We start from the raw sequence: 19,775 nt of genomic DNA, 5'->3' as shown, positions 1-19,775 counted from the left end.
AACGATCCGATTTCGATGAAACCGGGACCTCTCGACGGGAAACTTCTAGTATACTGTCCTATGCAAAACCTCGGATTGGTCCCTTGGCCACCGAGATGTTCCGGTTTTCTGAGGATATGTTAAAATGCATTTTTTCTCTCTTGTCCTTTTATCTGACGTTACTGCCACCATGTTTACACTCTCCGGAAACTAGAACTAATATGCTGCCAATGCTGGCTAAAGATCAAAATTCTTTGAATACGTAAAGATATGGCCATTTTCGTAACATCGGTACGGGATTGGCCATACACCTGAATATATGCACTTTCGCAGAACACCCGGAACCTGTTCAAATTGGCAAAGAGTCTTACAGCACCAATGTATCTTTAATAAAGATCCTATATTCATCGGCTTGAGACATGAATTTTGAATCATATACGCATAGTTTCAGATGGTGCCAAAACGGCCCCTCCTGGAAGGCCCTTGGAACCTGCTATAAGGGTGGCAGTGGACACTACTGCAAAATGTTTCTGAATCATCATTCTGCAAAGCCATGAAGATGAATACCATATTTGCATTATTCCGATTTTATCATTTCAATATGTTCCCGGAACCGTTTTGAAAATGACCATATCTATGCGTAGTTTTGATGGATTTAGATCTACAGCCACCATTGGCATATATTAGTTCTAGTTTTTGGAGAAAGCATAAACATGATGAAAGTAAACATCATACAAAATGACAAGCAGGAAAAATGATCTTGAACATATCTTCGGAAAACCCGGAGCATCTACGGTACAAGGACCAATCCTAGGTTTTGCAGAGGGACAGTATCTAGAAAAGCGTCTGGTTTCTGATGGTCCTGATTTTATCAAAATCGGATCATTCTACGCAAAGTTATGATGATTTGAATTTCGACATGATTTTACCTATCTCAACCTTTTTGTCTAACCCCTGTATGTATGGGTCTGTTTTTTTTATAAGGAGTACGTATATTGGTCGATATGCTTATTCAAAATTATTTACAATAACTAATTTAAACTTCGACTTCTAAGGTGAAATTCTAGCATCTATATCTATTCCATTGCAATTTCAATGAAGACAATATAATTAACTAAAATTTTAAATAGTGTGTTTAATTGTCTTCGATAACCAATCAAGTGACGGCCTCTCATAGTTCATTGTAGTCGAAATCTCTCTGTCGATTTGTTAACTGCATCCTTCGCTTTAGTACTCTCCACGCTTCGTCGACTTAGGCACAAGAAAATTTGTGCTGATATAATTGCTTCACCACAGTGTAGGCAGCTTCCTCCATTTGTTCGTCTCATCCTGTTCAAATATTATGTAACGCGATAGGGGGTGGGGGGTTATTTACTTTTTGTTACAATTTGTTACGCAAAATATGGGGTGTGGGGTTCTCTCGAAGATTTGTTACGTGTAACAATAGAGAAAATTATTAATATTTTGTAAATGCCGGTCTAGCCACTCGAGAGCACTTCCGAGACTCCTGAATCAACTGCCTCAGGGTCGGTCACTTCCTGAATATTTTCGGGGACAGGGAATCTTCGCACTTGAATAAAGAAAAACCTACCAGCACTATTCAACTATTTTCACGACGTGGTCATATATGGGTGTAGGGGGGTTTGGAAAATGACCACGATAAGCCACATGGGGGGGGGTGTGTTCGAACCACGGTTTTTTCATACGAAAAGCTTTTGGTGAATAAATAACGGCGTAAAAATACAAATCATTAAACGCAAAGCGATTAGGACCGATGTACGTAGCGTCTTTTTCAACTCAGCGTTAAAAAGACGTAGGTGTGCATCGAAAAATAACCGTAACGCATTGGTCGTACGCCGATGCATATCTGCGTTATTTGACCATTCTTTTAGCCATTTCCATTTAAAAATAAACGAAAAACAGGTTGCGATTCAGTCTCATTTTCCACAAATTTTCGAAGGTACTTCGAAGTACGTGAAAAAATTTCCAAAGAAATCTCTGAAGGATTTTCTGAAGAAATTTTCGATGGAAAATCCGCAGGAGCTACATACCTATTTCCAACGAAATTTTCGGAGCAATTCCTTAAAAAGTTTTCTAAAGTTTTTCTAAAGAAGAAATTTCCGATGGAAGGAATTTCCAGAAGAAATTCTGAAGAATTTGAAAATAATTTCTGAACGAATTACGAAAGAGTCCTCAAAGAAATTTCAGAAGACATTCTTGAAAGAGCTTACAAAGGGATTTCTAAAATCATTTTCCAAGAATTTCGTAAAGTAATTTCTGAAGGAATTTACGGACCATTTCATTAAGTGGTTTCCTATAGTTTTCGAAGGAATTCTTCAATAAAACTACAAAGAAATTCCTAAAGGAACTTTCGAAGAAATGTCGAAAAAAAATTACAGAAATTAAGTAGGATTTTTCGAAGGCACTTTCAAAGGAATTTCTAAAGAAATTTTCGAAAAAATTCTTGAAGGAATGTTGAAAAAAGTAATTTCTAAAGAAATTTTTATAAGAATTCGCTATGCAATTTCCTGCAGGAGTTTTCGTAGGAACTTCTGAAGGAATTTCCTAAGAATTTAACAAAGAGGTTTTACAAATAATTTTTAAACAGTCATCTATCCAGTATTTTGCGCTCGATAATGGCGGCCTAGTGAGTTCTTTTTTGACATTCAAGAGGTAATAAATATTTACAAATTTTGATCAATGTAGGCCTCGATTTATTGAAAAACATTGGCACTCATTCGGCTATTCTAAACAAACGTCAAACTTTTTCCAAAGTGGCTATTTTTCGCGTTTAGAATCATAAGGGATTTACTGCATTGATCGATCGCTTCTAATCGATCTTATATTTATTTCTTTATAGTGCTAGATTCAATCATCCTTTTTTCACATAAAACTATTAAATCCATCCAAACCAAACCATCAATTAAACTACCGAAATTCGCTACATTGATCAAAATAAAACATCGACGAAGAGAAATCGATCAATACAGTTACGCCCCTTCGATTCTAAACGCGAGATTTTATAGTTTATTGCATGACGAAATGTAATGAAATGGATATATTAGTAACTGTGAATCATTCATTCATGCTGGCTTTCTTAATCGAGACCACAAAAGATATTTCTTGCACTAAGAATCATAGGGCCGTAACTGCGTTGATTGATGTCTCTTCGTCGATGTTTTCTTTTTATTATTGTGGCGAATTGGGGCAGTTTTCCGAAGATTTTATTGTTTGGTGTGATAAAAGTTGATTTCATCTTGCACCAGAATCAACAGTCACGGTTGTAGCTTTTGAAACATTTGAGTTATTAACAAAATATAAAATCGATTAAGAGAAATCGATCAATACAGCTACGCCCCTTATGATTCTAAGCGTGAGATATTCATCGCAACTGAAGCCGGAAAAAAACGTTAAAAAATACTACTTTGTACTAAGTCAGTCAATTTTATTAGAAATAAATAAGAACGTTATAATGCGTCGCGTGTGTCTAGCCAGTTTCACACTTGACTAGTGCGTACCAGGTCCTACCACCACGTTGTACAGAAATGTTCTTATTAATTATTAACAATTTGCTGAGATCAATCAAATATACTCTATTACTACTATATTTGGATCAATGTGTTCCAAAATGTCAATGCACTAAGTATCCTGTCACTGCGAAATTCCTGAATTGTCGAATTGTATTTTGGGAGATTAATTTGTCATGTTACATTTCCCTCCAAATAGTTTTGTTTATACATAATGGATTTGGATTTTGAGACGCGTATTTAATTTTGTGCACTCGGATCCCTCGTGTAAAAAAGGCCTCAAATTAAAAAAAAAGTTCTTTTTTCGCGGTTTCACGATTTTTTTGAGATGTAGACATCTTTCTATATGACATACTGGCGCTCGTATCCCTCAGTGAAAACCTATTCCAGGGTAATACTGAACACAGCATTTCTGACTAGAAGTCAATGTGGTCCTCTTCGAAAAACGTTGATCGCGTTTATTTCGCTTTCATAACGGACTGGCTGTTGATGTTCGCATTCCTATAACATCAAATTGTGAAATAATAAAAAAACCTGAAGCTGAATTATTCTTAAGAAAATATGTGACTATGAGTGTTTTTGTTTTTCAATGCGTCGAGGTCTACGTTGATTAAAACATGAAAATATGTTTTACCTCTTCAATGTCATAAGGGAACTCACAAGGCCGCCATTATCGAGCGACGGATATTGGATAGTTTTCGTGGAGCAATTTCCGAATGAATTCCTGAAAAAAATCTAAAGGAATTAGAAGATATTTTTAAATAAATTTGCGAAGTACTTCCTCAAAGGATTTTCAAAGTAATTTCAGAAACGTTTCTGAAGGAATTGCTGAAAGAATCTCTAAAGGAATTTCCAATGGAACTCCTAAAGAGACTCCTAAAGAGTTTCTAATATTTTTTCCGAGAGAATTAGAAAAATAGTTTTTAAGGAATTTCCAGAGGAGTCCCTTAAGGATTTTCGTAATGAGTTTTCGGAAAAATTTCAAATGATTTTCTGAAGAAAATCCTAAAAGAATTTCCAAAGGACTTTTCAAAGGTATTTCCGAAGGAATTGTTTTGTGAGTTTACAAAATATTTCATAAAGGAATTTCCAAAGAAATTTTAAAAAGTATTTCTGAAGAAATTACTAAAAGAGTTTCCAAAGGAATTTCTTAAGAAATTTCCAGAACAATTCTTCAAAGAGTATTCTAAAGTTATAAGAAATTCCTGAGGGAAATCCCAAAATAATTCTAAAAATTTTCTGGATGCATTTGCTAAAAAGTTTCTGGATGCATTTGCGAAATAATTTCCAGAGGATTTTTTGGAGTAATGTTCGAAATTCCATCAGATATTCAAAAATTTCATGTTTGAAGGAATGTAGCTTCCGATGAAACTACTGAAGGAATTTTGGAAGTAATTTCGAAGAAATTTATAGACGAATCCTTGGAAGATTTTTCCAAGGAATATTTGGCGCAATTTCCAATGGAATTTCTGGAAGAATCTTTGAAGGAAGGGAGGCCTCTAAGCCTCTTGAAAGGAGGATTGCGAGCCTCGAGAAGAGAGGTTTCCGAGCCTCCTGAAAGGAGGCATCCGAGCCTCCTGAAAGGAGGCATCCGAGCCTCCTGAAAGGTGGCATCCGAGCCTCTTGAAAGGAGGCTTCCGAGCCTCTTGAAAAGAGACTTCTGAGCCTCTTGAAAGGAGGCATCCGAGCCGCTTGAACCAAGGCTTCCGAACCTCTTGAACAAAGACTTCCGAGTCTATTGAGAAGCAGGATTTCCGAGCGTCTTGAAAGCGATGATTCCGAGCCTCTTGAAAGCTAGTCTTCTGAGCCTCTTGAAAGCGAGGCTTTCGAGCCTCTTGAAAGTGAGGCTTCCGAGCTTCTTGAAAGCGAGGTTTCCGAGTGTCTTCAACAAAGGCCTCTTGAAAAAAGGCTTCCGAGCCACTTGAAAGGAGGTCTCCGAGTATATTGACAAGAGACTTCCGAGCCTGTTGATAGGAGAATTCTGAGCCTTTTGAATGGAGACCTCCAAGCTTCTTGAATGGAGGCTTCCGACCCTCTTGTAGGGAGGCTTCCGAGCCGCTTGAAAGGAGGCTTCAGAACTTCTTGAAAGGAGGCTTACGACCTGCTTAGAAGGAGGCTTCCAAGTCTCTTGTAAAGAAGCTACTGAGCTTTTCAGAAATAGTCCTTCATGACTCTTGAATGGATTCTTTCGAACCTTTAGATTCTAGAAACATATTCATAACATATTATCGTTGGATATATTATCGTTTGTCTCAATCAGGTATGAATGGATTACATTACATTGAAGATTTTTAAAATTTGTCTATTCGACGTTTTGTTCTTTTGATCTTTTGTCCCACAACCCTTCATACACTGTGCTGGTTGGGGTAAACAGGGCACAAAAGTCTTTAATTTACTTATCGCCAAGCATATTATGCACAATGCACAGTTTTAGAATCAAAATATATTAGAACTTTATCAATAAGTTTTTATTGAAATTGTTAACATCCGCTGGACTTTCGTGCCTGTTGTTCAACATTGCACTAGAAGGTGTCATGCGGAGAGCCGGGTGTAACAGCCGGGGTACGATTTTCAACAGATCCAGTCAATTTATTTGTTTCGCGGATGACATGGACATTGTCGGCCGAACATTTGCAAAGGTGGCAGAACTGTACACCCGCCTGAAACGTGAAGCAACAAAAGTTGGACTGGTGGTGAATGCGTCAAAGACAAAGTACATGCTTGTGGGCGGAGGCCGACAGGGCCCGCGTGAGAAGCAGTGATACGACGATAGACGGGGATACCTTCGAGGTGGTCGAGGAATTCGTCTACCTCGGATCCTTGCTAACGGCTGATAACAATGTCAGTCGTGAAATACGAAGGCGTGGAAGTTGGGCCTACTACGGGCTCCAGAAGAAACTGCGGTCAAAAAAGATTCCCCACCGCACCTAATGTCTCAAGTACAAGACGTTATTAAGACCGGTAGAGGAGGACTTGCAAGCACTCGGAGTATTCGAGAGACGGGTGCTTAGGACCATCTTTGGCGGTGTGCAAGAAGACGGTGTGTGGCGGCGAAGAATGAACCATGAGCTCGCCCAGCTCTACGGCGAACCCAGTATCCAGAAGGTAGTTAAAGTCGGAAGGGTACGATGGGCAGGGCATGTTGCAAAAATGCCGGACAGCAACCCTGCAAAGATGGTGTTCGCTTCCGATCCGGCAGGGACGAGACGACGTGGAGCGCAGCGAGCGAGATGGGTAGACCAGGTGCAGAACGACTTGGCGAGCGTGGGGCGTATTCGAGGATGGAGAGATGCGGCCTCGAACCGTGTATTGTGGCGTAAACTAACTAAATGAAATGAAACAGTTTTAGAATCAAAATATATTAGAACTTTATCAAATACCTAAGTTTTTATTGAATTTGTGGCGTAAACAAAGGAATTTTCCTTGAAGAAAGTCCTCTAATTATGCAAAATTTGACCATTTCATCTCTCCCTCTATTTTACATTTTTTGTATGAATCCTCTAAAAAAATGTATAAATCGTCATACATCTCGCAACCCCTTCCAGCTAAGCGTTGTGTAATTTGTGAATGATTTTTTTGATTAAATTAAATTATCATTTAGATGAAATTGTGTTTTCGGACTATGTTTAGGTGTAAAACAATACCTAATACAACTTAATTATTTTGCTTCAATGCTTTGTTCGCTAAGTACTTTCTATCACCAAATTACTTCAGCTTATTCTTTTGACATAAGAACTTAATGGTTTACATGCGTATACTTGCCCCACCCGCTCCTGCGTATTTTTACCCCACAGATCCATAATTTATTGAGTTAACGACCTTGATCTCTCCGCCAGTTGTTTTGTGCTTTAGAAGTGAATTCTAGTTAGATGAGATTTTGGTCAGACCAACGAATCACGACTGTAAAGGGTGATAGACCTCATTGGCTACTCCCAAAATTGCCCCAGGGGAACCTTCAGAAGGGAACATAATCGTTTCAGACCAAAGCATGTTATGTGACAGTTCTTTCTTTATGGTTTCTCACCAATAATATTATGTCTGAGACTCGCTAAGCTACGAACGACCGTAGTTGTCCTTCGCAGCTTTTCGGATACTGATTGAACCAAATTCCTAGCACCAGGCGTCAGGCACATAGCCGAATTGTATACCTCATCATACTATAGCTCCTTTTTCATGGTTTCGCGCGAATAAATTTGGTATGAGTCGTTCCAATACAATAGACCTTAGCTGACACACCTGGAACCTTACGGGGTGCCCTGTAGAACCTGTAGGAGGGTACATTTGCTTTTTCGGACAAAAGCGTGTCATGTGACAATTTTTTTTCCAAGAACCTTCTGATGAGTTTGTAAAGGACGCTAGCTCTCATTGTCCATTCTAGGAATCTTACAGGGATTTTTATTTGTGAACCAACACTTGTGTGACAGCTCTACCTTTATGGTTTCTCGTAAATAGTTTTCTGTTAAGCCTGTGAAGGGCGACAGTACTCAATGACAACTCCCGAAGCCCCACGGGATGCCCTTGAAAATTTGCAAAAATGCACATTAACGTTTAGAACCAAAGATGTTTACAACTCTTTCTATAATTTTTCACAAATAAACGTATACCGCCATCGGGGGTGACAATGGGTCTGGGGGGTGAGAATGGGTCATCGCTCTCACCGACACCCTGGAGGTCGGATAACAAAATCGTTCAAAAAGGACTCTTATATTTTAGTTTTCTTGCCCTCAGATACATTCAATCTATTCTACAAGCATTCTAAGTAGTTGAAACAGTGACCCATTCTTATCCCCATTGGACCCATTGCATTGTCACCCCCGACGACGGTATTTATTAGATCTAACGTTTCGTTCTGAGTGATGGAATCTTTAATATTAGGAACAAATCAAAATCCATATTTTACTACTATTCCAGGTCTCATCAACCGTCCTGCGTTGGGTGTTTTTCCGGGTGAGGATTGGCCGGGCAAACTTCAAAATGTCCTAATGTCTGTCGCTCCAAAGGGTCTTGATTACTTGACAACGATGATGTGTGGCTCATGCTCAAATGAAAATGCATTCAAGAATATTTTTATTTGGTAAATTTTTCTAATGCATGTATCATGGTATGAAACTATTGAACTCTTTTTTGTAGGTACCAGAGCGTACAGCGCGGCGAAAATGTTCAATTCACCCAGGAAGAAATCAACTCATGTATGGTCAACCAGACTCCGTTGCACCGAAGTTGAGTATCTTGAGCTTCCATGGAGCATTCCACGGTCGCACAATGGGAACCCTTTCTACCACTCACCCAAATACATCCATAAGATCGATATACCGTCGTTCGATTGGCCTATAGCGCCGTTCCCGAAGTACAAGTACCCGCTTGAAGAACATGTTCGTGAGAATGCCCAAGAAGACGCTCGCTGTCTAGCGGAAGTGCAAGACCTGTTCGAGAAGTATGCCAAGAAGGGTATTCCAGTTGCGGGGGTCATCATCGAACCGATTCAGAGCGAGGGTGGCGATAACGAGGCGTCTCCTGAGTTCTTCCAACAGCTGCAGAGAATAACCAAGAAGAACGGAGCTGCCCTGCTGATCGATGAAGTACAAACGGGAGGAGGGCCAACGGGCAAGATCTGGTGCCACGAGCACTTCAATTTGGACAGTCCTCCGGATGTAGTTACCTTTAGTAAGAAAATGCAACTGGGAGGATACTTCCACAGCTTGAACCTAACTCCACAGCTGCCCTACCGAGTGTTCAACACATGGATGGGTGATCCAGGAAAAGTCCTACTATTGGAATCGATCTTGAACGTTATCAAGTCGGAAGCATTGCTGCAGAACGTGGAGAAAACCGGTGCTAAACTGAAGCAGGGATTACTCCAGGCACAGAAGGACTTCCCACATTTGCTCAACTCTGTTAGAGGTCGCGGAACATTTTTGGCAGTTAACTGCGCAAATGCAAAGATGCGTGATGATGCCGTTTCAGCCTTGAAGCAGAAGGGTTAGTATTTTTTTTATTGACGCTGAAACTGATAATCACTTTTTTCCCATATCCTGTTGTAGGTGTGCTTTCGGGTGGCTGCGGAGATTTGAGCATTCGCTTCCGGCCGGCGCTAATATTCCAGGAAAAGCACGTTGATATTTTCTTGGATAAATTCAACCAGGTTCTCAAGGAGATCAAATAAACTAAACTGAATTGATTAGCCGAGTAGTTCGTTGGGTACAATGATAGGAAAGGCTTCTAATCTCTTTGTCAGAGAATTGCATTTACGTTACCGTTCGCATATAGGTATATCTGCACAAAATGACTAACCTAGCATTGCGCCAAGGATGCATTAAGATTTGCCATTGGAGACACAAATAATAGATATATTGATAACATGTTGAGACAAAGAATAGTATTAAAGCAGAAACACATACAACTAATATTCCAAACATTGCCATTGCATCGAAAGTGCGAACATTTGTCTTCCAGAGAATTGTGATTTCCAAGAAAATCGATGTATGTAATATGTGTGGAAATATAGATAAATGTTGTCGCAAATCAGTTTTGTTTAATTAATGTTCGAAATATCAGTCCTTGAATATCTACCATAGCCCAGCAGGGTGAATTGGCACAACTTGCCAATGAGGCACGCCGCATGAAGCTTGAGATCCTGGGACTGAGTGAAGTCCGTTGGCCAAACTTTGGAGAACACAGAACGCCGCACAGTGCTTCGAACGTATGGAGCTACGAGACAAAAATCATAACTTACATTCTACACGTTCTAACTCAATGGTATCTTTAGGAAAATAGTTGTTCTAGTTTTTCTACTAGTTGCATTACTGACCTATGTTAAATTGATAAAGTCATAAGTGGCGTAAACGCCAAATTTCATAACATATAATTTGCTTCGTATAATCGAGATCCATTTGGGAAAATTATCATTTATGATAAAAACTAATATTTGCGTAATTGATCTATGTTGAATAGCTAATTGCATAAATGCCGTATACGCCAGATTTTACGATAAGTATCAAAGATTCAGGATTTTTTTTACGAAAAATATGAGGTATGATAACAGTTTCTATTACAACAATTGACCAATTTCCAATTGATCATCTTATAAGTGACGTAAACGCCAGCTCTAATGTTTTATACTATAGAATCAGGATATTCTTAGAAATGATTTGAGGAATTGTTTTTTTTTTAACACGGGATCAGAAATCATTGGAATTCGTCATTTTTTTCCGCGGCCGCGGATTGACCATAGGATAGTGTTGTTTTTAATGTCGATAATTTTTAATGGAACTAGAGCCACAACAAGCAGGCTCTCATCTGAGCTCTCAGCCTTCGACAATTTGTGTGTGTAGTTGCTATGTCCTGAGCTTCAATCAAAAACCCATTTGCATACAAGTTTTACCATCCTTGAGCTCTCTGCCGAAAGTTGTTGCATAATGCTTAGCGAGGTACAATTCATTAGGTCTTGCAAATCAACCTCAGCGGACATTTCAACGCGTAAAGACTAGGAAGCAGATTTGCATGTACCTCGTTTAAAGTACTTCGAAGCAGATTTTATTTTCTCTCGGATAAATCAAAGTCAATGTACAGCACCAGTGCTTGTGCCGCTGTCATAACCTTTTCCTGATTTTCGCTTGAGCTACTTGATATATTGGCCGCAAGTGCTAGCTCCTCAGGTTTTTTTTCCAATTTCGTTTATTTGGTAGGCTCAGCCATGTATAATATACTTTACGGAGCCATTTTTCTTTGTGATATATACAATCAATATCATTTTATTATACGGTTAGTAAGAGGGGGGTAGAAGCCAGCGTACTCGTGGTGACTCGAGGTTAGTTTACAATGTTTAAGGATGAACGGGGCTTAGGATTTGGGATCAGGGAATTTCAGCTTCTCATCCGGGCATTTGGCGTCAGTGACGATGTGGCGTGTCGTCGTGCACGAGGAATGGTTCGACTGGGAGCATCTTCCGGATGGCAAGAGCTATGGAGCTCTACGGAACAAAAAGGCAGAGACAGAACAAAAAAAACTTTAAAGAAAGAAAAAAAAACAAAATGTTAGATTTTGATTGCAGAAGCACAAAGAAAACTATAAATGGCCTGCATATAGACAACATCACGATCTCCCAAAACACCGCGAACTTCCCTGAAGGGTTGTTTACCTCGGGCCACAAGGGTATCCAATAATTGCTCTCTGGAGGCGTCATTTTCCGAGCAGGACCAAACTACGTGATCGATGTCATCATAATCGGCTCCGCGCCTACATAAGTTGCTATCGACAAGGTTTACTCTGTACAGATGTGCGTTTAGTGAATAGTGATTAGACATAAGTCTCGACATCACGCGAATGAAGCCTCGACTTAAGTCCTCACCTCTGAACCACGCTCGCCCAGAAACTTTTGGAACTATGGAAAATAGCCACCGTCCAAGTTCGTTGTGTGTCCAATTTCTTTGCCAACTTTGAAGAGTACTCTGACGGACTAATGGGAAAATCTCGTTGCTCGAGTATTGTCTATCATAAACTTCACCTTCCTGTGCGCCCACCTTTGCCAGCGAGTCTGCCTTCTCATTGCCGTAGATTGAGCAGTGAGATGGGACCCAAACAAAGGTAATCTTGAATGATCTTTCGACCAAAACACGCATCTGCTCTCTTATGTTTGTAAGAAAGTAAGATGCGTGTTTAACAGGTTTCATCGACCGGAGTGTCTCGATAGAACTAAGACTATCCGAGAAGATGAAATAATGGTCTACGGGGTGATTGGAAATTATCCCCAAAGCGAAGTTAATTGCTGCCAGCTCAGCAACATAAACCGAGCACGGTTCCTGAAGTTTTCGGAAGGTGGTTGAAGTTACATTGAAAACACCGAAGCCAGTGGATCCGTTAATGCGAGAACCATCAGTGAAATATCTGTTGTTGCAATTGACATGTTCATATTTTTCTGAAAAAAGGGAGGGAACAGATATTTGTCGAAGATGATCTGGTATTCCTTGAATAGCGTATTTCATGGACAGATCGTATTCAATTGAGGAACTGTCGTTGGTGAAGTGAACTCGAGGTGGATTATAACACGGAAGACAAAGATCTGAAGAAATGTAGTTGAGATAGACTCTAAGGAATCTTGAACGACAAGTCAGTTCAAGCATTTTATCGAAGTTATCAAAGACAAGTTTGTTACTTGTTCCACATTTGACGAGTATTCTAAGTGAGAGCTCCCAGTAACGGTGCTTTAAAGGAGTGACTTTAGCAAGCACCTCCAGGCTCATGTTATGCGTTGAATGCATGCAGCCAAGGGCAATACGCAAACAACGATACTGAATTCGTTCCAATTTGATCAGGTGGCAATCAGCTGCTGAGAGGAAGCAGAAAGAGCCATACTCTAAAACAGAGAGAATAGTCGTTCTATAGAGTTTGATGAGGTCTTCCGGGTGAGCACCCCACCAGGTTCCGGAGATAGAACGTAGAAAATGGATCCTTTTCGGGCATTTTTGTATCAAATACTCAAAATTACGACCCCAAGGTATTTAGAAGATAAAGATTGGTTGATGTCAACATTCAATAGATTTAGTTTCAGTTGAGCTGGGTACCGCCTCCTAGTAAACACAACCAACTGAGTCCCTAGATGTCTGGCCCAAACAGTCAGATTATCTAGGGTACTTTGCAATGGTCCTTGCAAGACAGCTGCACATGGACCTCTTAGAGAGACCACGGCATCATCTGCAAGTTGTCTGAGCGTGCATTGTCCTTCCAAACAATTGTCAATATCTTTAACATAGAAATTATAAAGCAAGGGACTTAAACATGATCCTTGGGGAAGGCCCATGTAGCTATTTCTGGAAGTTGTCAGAGTGCCGAGTGTGAAGTTCATTTGTTTTTCTGACAACAAATTATACAAGAAATTGTTCAAAATAACGGGTAATCCACTACTGTGCAGATTGTCTAACAGTACTTCTATGGAAACTGAATCAAAAGCGCCCTTAATATCCAAGAATACTGAAGCCAATTGCTCCTTGTGCGCAAAGGCCAGCTGAATATCTGAAGAGAGCAACGCTAGACAATCGTTTGTTCCTTTACCTTTTCGAAAACCAAACTGAGTATTTGAGAGTAATGCATTTTGTTCGACCCAATGGTCGACTCTTGAAAGGATAATTTTTTCCAATAACTTTCTCATGCATGATAGCATGGCAATCGGTCGGTATGAATTGTGATTAGACGCTGGTTTCCCAGGTTTTTGAATAGCTATTACTTTGACCTGTCGCCATTCAGGTGGCACAATGTTGTACTCCATGAAACAGTTGTACAGGTCAAATAATCGTCTTTTTGCGATATCTGGGAGGTTTTTAAGAAGATTGAATTTGATGTTATCGCATCCCGGAGCAGAGTTATTCGATGAAAGAAGAGACATGGAAAGTTCCAGCATTGTGAATGGTCCACCCAAAGAACCGAGATCAGTGATTGATTCTCGAAATAGCGGTTCAGCTGGTACGGAATCTGGGCAGACCTTTTTTGCGAAGTTGAATATCCATCGATTGGAGTATTCTTCACTCTCATTGGTGGGAATGCGGTTCCGCATGTTGCGAGCCGTTTTCCAAAGTGTTGTCATTGAGGTTTCTCGTGATAGTCCCTCGACAAAACGTCGCCAGTAGCTACGTTTTTTTGCCTTGAGAAGATTTTTGAGTTTTTTTTCGAGCCTCAAATACTCTTCAAAAAGCTCTGACCTTCCGTGTTTACGGAAGGCCTTGAAGGCATCAGATTTCTCAGAATACAACTTAGTACATTCATCATCCCATCCAGGAGTAGCTGGTCTTCTTATGACAGATGAACTTGGAACGCGTCGTTTCTGAGCTTCTAGTGCGCTTTTTTGAATCAACTCAATAAGGAATCGATATTCATCCAAAGGTGGAAGAGTATCAGTTGAGTCAATACCAATTTTTACCGCCGATGCAAATTTTGGCCAGTCAATGTTCTTCGTGAGATCGAAAGGAACATTAACTGGCTCAGATTGTAATTGTGGTGACTATCGGCATATGGCCACTACCATGGGGATCTTGAATTACCTTCCACGTGCAATCTAATGATAGTGAATTTGAACATAAAGACAGATCAATACGACTTTGTTGACCATTTGGTCCTATTCGAGCTACTTCACCAGTGTTCAAAATATTCAAATTGAAATCGTCACACAAATCATAGAAAATAGGCGCTCTATAATCGTCATACGTTTCGCCCCATCCAATACCATGTGCGTTCATATCACCCAATATCAATACTGGAGATGATAAAAGAGAGACTGCGCTCCAAAAATGTCGACGATTAATAGAGGCATTTGGTGGAATGTACACTGAAGCTATGCAAAGATCTTTATTCTTCACATTTACTTGGCATGCGACGATTTCTAAGCCGGGAACAGTCGGAATGGGAATTCTGTAGAAGGAGTAGCATTTTTTGATCCCCAACAGAACGCCACCATAATGATCATTCCGATCTTGGCGAATAATATTAAAATCGTGGAAGTTGATTTCATCTTCAGAAGAAAGCCATGTTTCACAGAGTGCAAATATATCGCAATCGGAATTGCCAATCAAAAACTTGAACACGTCTAATTTATTTTTCTGACTATGACAGTTCCACTGCAGCACAGTGATTGTATCTTGGGTATTGGCCGTATTATCCATCGAAAGATACAATTCCTGCAAGAAGGGGCCATGAAACAGTCAATTGCTTCAGATAACTTTCCACTGTTGGTATAAAAAGGTCAATGATAGGCCTCAATGAATTCGGAATATTGAATAAATTGAAAAAACGGTCCACAAGGTCCTTAAAGGAGATGAATCCTCGCTTGGCGAAGTGCGAATTACTTTTTTTCTTTCGTTGATTCTCCTAGCCGGATGTTTCTTCGAAACATCGGATTTTGGCAATGGCGGGAATGTCTTACTGCAACTAGGGTCAAAAGAAGCAGTAGGGACAGGTTGCTTCGGGATTTTAAATAATCCCCCATTACGTTCAGATTTTGCCAAGCTTTTATGGATGATTTTTGTTCTCTTGCGGCGTGATCCCGGGGAAGACGGTTGCTTCCTCTTTTCGGGCACGTGTACAGGATCATCCATATCGGCTGCGTCAGAGTCCAATTCATCAATGGATATGGAATCATAATAATCACTTACACGAACGGTGACTGAAATAGCAGTCGATGCAGTGGCTGTGGCGGATGTGAATGCGACTTAACCATTTCCGCATACGACTGCTTGGAGCGCTGTACCAACGAGCGCTTCACTTTTTGGGTGCGCTTTTTGTACACCGGGCATTCCTGCAAACCATGGTGAGGATTCAAACCACAATAAGCACATTTTGTTGCCTGTTGCTGGCAGGACTCCTCCCGATGCCTTTCAGAACATTTTTCACAACGTGGTTTGTTGTCACAAAACTCGGCAGTGTGACCAAGTTGTTTGCAATTGGTACAATTAAATACCCTTGGCACAAAAAGACGCACCGGAAATAGCATGTTTTCAATATCAACATATTTTGGGAGCATCGAACCGGCGAACGTCACCCGAAGCGAACCTGACTTGGAATATACCTTCTTTCCATCTACCGTGGCTGCTGAATGCAATTCCTTGCAGTCCAGAATATTCACGGTAGACTCCATTGCATTCTTTAGGCGGCCTTTTCCCGCAAGTACATCCTTGCAAGTCAGGCTCGCTTCAATTTCGACCTCCCGCGAGGGGACATAAACCATATATTCAACATTGTACGCCCTGTCGCCTGCAATTTCATTTGCCACCTGGTATGTAGGTGCGGTGATGCGTAGTTTGTTCCTGTTGATCTGGCTAAAATCAAGCTTCGGAAAACGACGCGTCAAATCTCGTTTAATGCCGAGAAAATCTAGGCTTTTTACTTTCTGCCGAAAGTAAACAACCCAAGGCCCAGGCGAAGCCGCATGGTACAATCGAGTTATACAATCGAGTTATACTAACTTAAAACTAATAGCAAATTAGAAAAAAAAACTTAAAAAAAAATGATTTTAAAAAATTTGATTAATTCTAAGCAGTCCCACTCTGTATCAAACAGAAGGGAGAACAATAAAAAGTTTTGCCACTTATCTGCCCCTGCTGCTGTAGGTAGCAGCAGTAACAATAGCCTGCTTCACTGGCGTCACCAGAAGCAGCTACTTCACTCGCCGACAGCGATCGCCTTGGATCCGTAGGTAGGAGCACCACACAATAGCCTTTTCACTACCGAACACAATCCGCGATGAGACACAGCACACACGTCTGGCTCGTTCGAACTATCGGCAGGGAATGAACACGCAAGTTCTCGGCAAACAAATACGTACACGCTAGCCTTTTGGATTCGGTGAGCTTGAGGGCCACATCTTCGCTATGTATTGAATTATATTTATATTGAATTTACGTTATATTATGCAGTTTTATTTCATGATTTCACATTTCTCAAACACGAAAAACATTTAAATTTAAATTTAGGTAATTAGTCAGAAATTTCATTAAAAAAATGACGGATATATTTTTTTTGCATCCTTTCCACTCTACACCTACACCTGTTCCATTGTCGGTCACGACTCTTTGCGGTATTCCATAGCGGCTGAAATTTTGTTTGCAAACGATAATAACGAAATCGGGGCTTAAATCACCTAAAAAAAGTCTGAAAAGTGGTCCACAGTTATCAGAAGCTTGCCTTTCACGCCATTCACCTGTGCGAATAAAACGTCCATAGACACGAGCTGAAACGGGTGAATGGGAATCTCGTGACTCTTCATTGAAGGATTCGGTTGTGACGCAGCAAACTTTGCACAGATACCACAGGTTTTCACCGTTTCCTTAATTTGACCGGCCATACCAGGCCAGAACAGGTTGCCCCTTGCCAATCTCAACGTCGATTCCATGCCATTGTGACTAGCGTGACATTTCTCCACTAACTTCTTCCGCAACGAATGTGGAATAAGAATACGAACATTACGGAAGATCAACCCATCCTGCGTTGACAATTCGCTCCGATAACCGTAATACATTTTAACATTGTCTGGAACGCTCTCGACTTTCTTCGGCCACCCATTTTGGATGTATTCAACGATCAGCTGCATTGTTGGATCTGCTTCTGTTTCTTGAATTATTTCATCCAGTCGGGTACTGGTAACAGAAAGATAGTTGCTCAGTTTCATCTCTTGAATGGCTTCGAAAATTTAAAAAATATTCTTCTTGCTGTATTCAACTTGTGAATCCACGTTTGGTAATGGAGCACGGGACAACGCATCAGCAATTACATTATTCTTTCCGGTAACAAATTCCAGGGAAAGATTGTATCGTTGGAGATTCAGGAGCATATGTTGCAATCGACGTGGAGCGCACAGTAGTGGTTTCTTGAAAATCGATAGCAGCGGCTTGTGATCAGTTTTCACAGTAGCTTTTGGGTTACCAACAATAACTCCTTCTCGATTTGGGCGTAATTCTTCTCCGTTGATGTCAAAGTTCTTGAAGCATATCCTATAACAGCATTTTCCTGGAATACCGCCACGCCGAGGCCAATACTGCTAGCATCACATTCTATGGTGATTGGTTGGTTCACGTCGTAATAACGTAGCGTTGTGATGTCCGATACCAAGTTCTTGACGTGCTTGAATTCCGCTTCTTCTACGGATGTCCAACTCCACGGTTTAGCTTCGGGTATAATTTGGCGTAGACTGGTCATATTGGCGGTGAGGTTCCGAATAAAACGGCCCAAATATGTCATCATACCTATGAACCTATGAAGCTCTTTTTTATTCAGCGGTGTTGGATACTTACGAATAGCTTCGATTTTTGACTCATCTGGTTTGAGACCTTCATCGGTGAGCAAGTGTCCATAAAACATAACTGACTTTTCACAAAGTTTCAGTTTGGATTTGTTGAGTTTGATGTTATGTTGTTCCAAACGACAAAGCAATTTTTTTCAGGCAAGCATTGTGGTTTGCTAGTGCCTCTTCGATGGAATTCCCAACTCCGAACAATAGCAAGTCATCCGCGATGCACTCTACACCTTCCAATCCCTCAATTGCTTTCTGCAGTTTAATTTGGAAGATTTCTGGAGCTGATGCAATGCCAAATGGTAAACGCGTCCATCGGTATCGACCAAACGGAGTCCAGAATGTGGTTAACTTGCTGCTTTTTACGTCTAACACTACGTGCCAAAATCCTTTTCGAGTATCCATTGTGGAAAAAACCTTCGCCTTGCCCAATTCCGGCAGTATCTCGTCCAGAGTAACGAACTGAAGATTAGGTCTCATAAGCGCCTTGTTGAGATGAATTGGATCCAGACTAATTCTGATCCCTGCCTTTGATCCGCCTCGTTGAACTATGACTATGTTGCTGACCCAATCAATATGATTTGTTTCCTTCGTGATTATACTCAAGCGATTCCAGTTCAAGTTTTAACTTGTCTCTAAGTGCGATAGGGACCCGACGTGGTGGTTGTATCGAAGGTTTAACGGTATGATCGAGCTCCAAACTTACCGTTCCTTGTAGTTTACCATATCCATGGAATAGATCCTCGTGATGTTTGACGATTTTTTGTGCCTCAACTCGATATATGTTGAATAGCTTTTCTGATTCCGCATTCCGATTGACTGCGTTATGCTTTCCAAATGTCACCTCGTTACAAAACTTCACGAGACCAAGTTCACTTTTGCCGACAAGAGCGGACAATGATCTACGTCAACTACTTGAAGTACAAGGATAAACTTTTACCTTGACGGCGACATGGTACTTTTACTTGTCCGAGCACGTTGATTGGATTACCGCCGAAACTTTGAAGACGGAACTTTGACGGTAGCATTTGCGGTTCCGGAACTCCCGTGAGCTTTGCCAGAGTAGCATGTCCAATGAGACTCGTATTCGCGCCTGTATCCAATTCACATTTTATTTTCTTCCACGATTCATTAAACTTCAAGTTCACTTCTGCCACAACGCTTCCTCCGTTTCCCGAGTTGTCGAAAATTTTCCCGACCTCGCACTCTTCTTCGGATGCTTCCGGCGATGCTTCACTAGCTGAGTCACCATCAGAATCCGTATCACAGTAATCTTCTTTCACTTCTTTAACTCTTCTTGTTTTACGACTCTTCGATCTTTCGGAAAACTAGCAGACCTTCTCAAAATGGTTCTTACCCTTGCATTTGTGGCACCGTTTGCCCAAGGCGGGACAGACACCTTTAGCAAACTCGTGTGTATCACCGTAGAATTTGCAACGTAGTAGCCTTTGATTAGACGAACTTTTTACTTCTGTCACTTCATTCACTTCTGGGATTCC

General features: G+C 40.7%; 1 protein-coding gene across 1 annotated transcript; it reads left to right on the top strand.

Moving 5' to 3' along the window:
- Nucleotides 1–8,347: 8,347 nt before the first annotated feature.
- LOC134215012 (4-aminobutyrate aminotransferase, mitochondrial-like) lies at nucleotides 8,348–10,028 on the top strand. Its single transcript, XM_062694280.1, is given in 5 exon segments — nucleotides 8,348–8,580; nucleotides 8,637–8,713; nucleotides 8,716–8,790; nucleotides 8,793–9,485; nucleotides 9,548–10,028. Coding segments are annotated over 5 exon segments (1,185 nt in total). The 5' UTR covers nucleotides 8,348–8,362; the 3' UTR covers nucleotides 9,670–10,028.
- The last annotated feature ends 9,747 nt before the right edge of the window (nucleotides 10,029–19,775 follow it).

Source organism: Armigeres subalbatus, chromosome 2 (genome assembly GCF_024139115.2).
Source record: "Armigeres subalbatus isolate Guangzhou_Male chromosome 2, GZ_Asu_2, whole genome shotgun sequence".
In the NCBI taxonomy this organism is placed as follows: Eukaryota; Metazoa; Arthropoda; class Insecta; order Diptera; family Culicidae; genus Armigeres; species Armigeres subalbatus.
The sequence above is the reverse complement of the archived record's forward strand: the minus strand, read 5'-3'. Positions and strand labels throughout refer to the sequence as shown.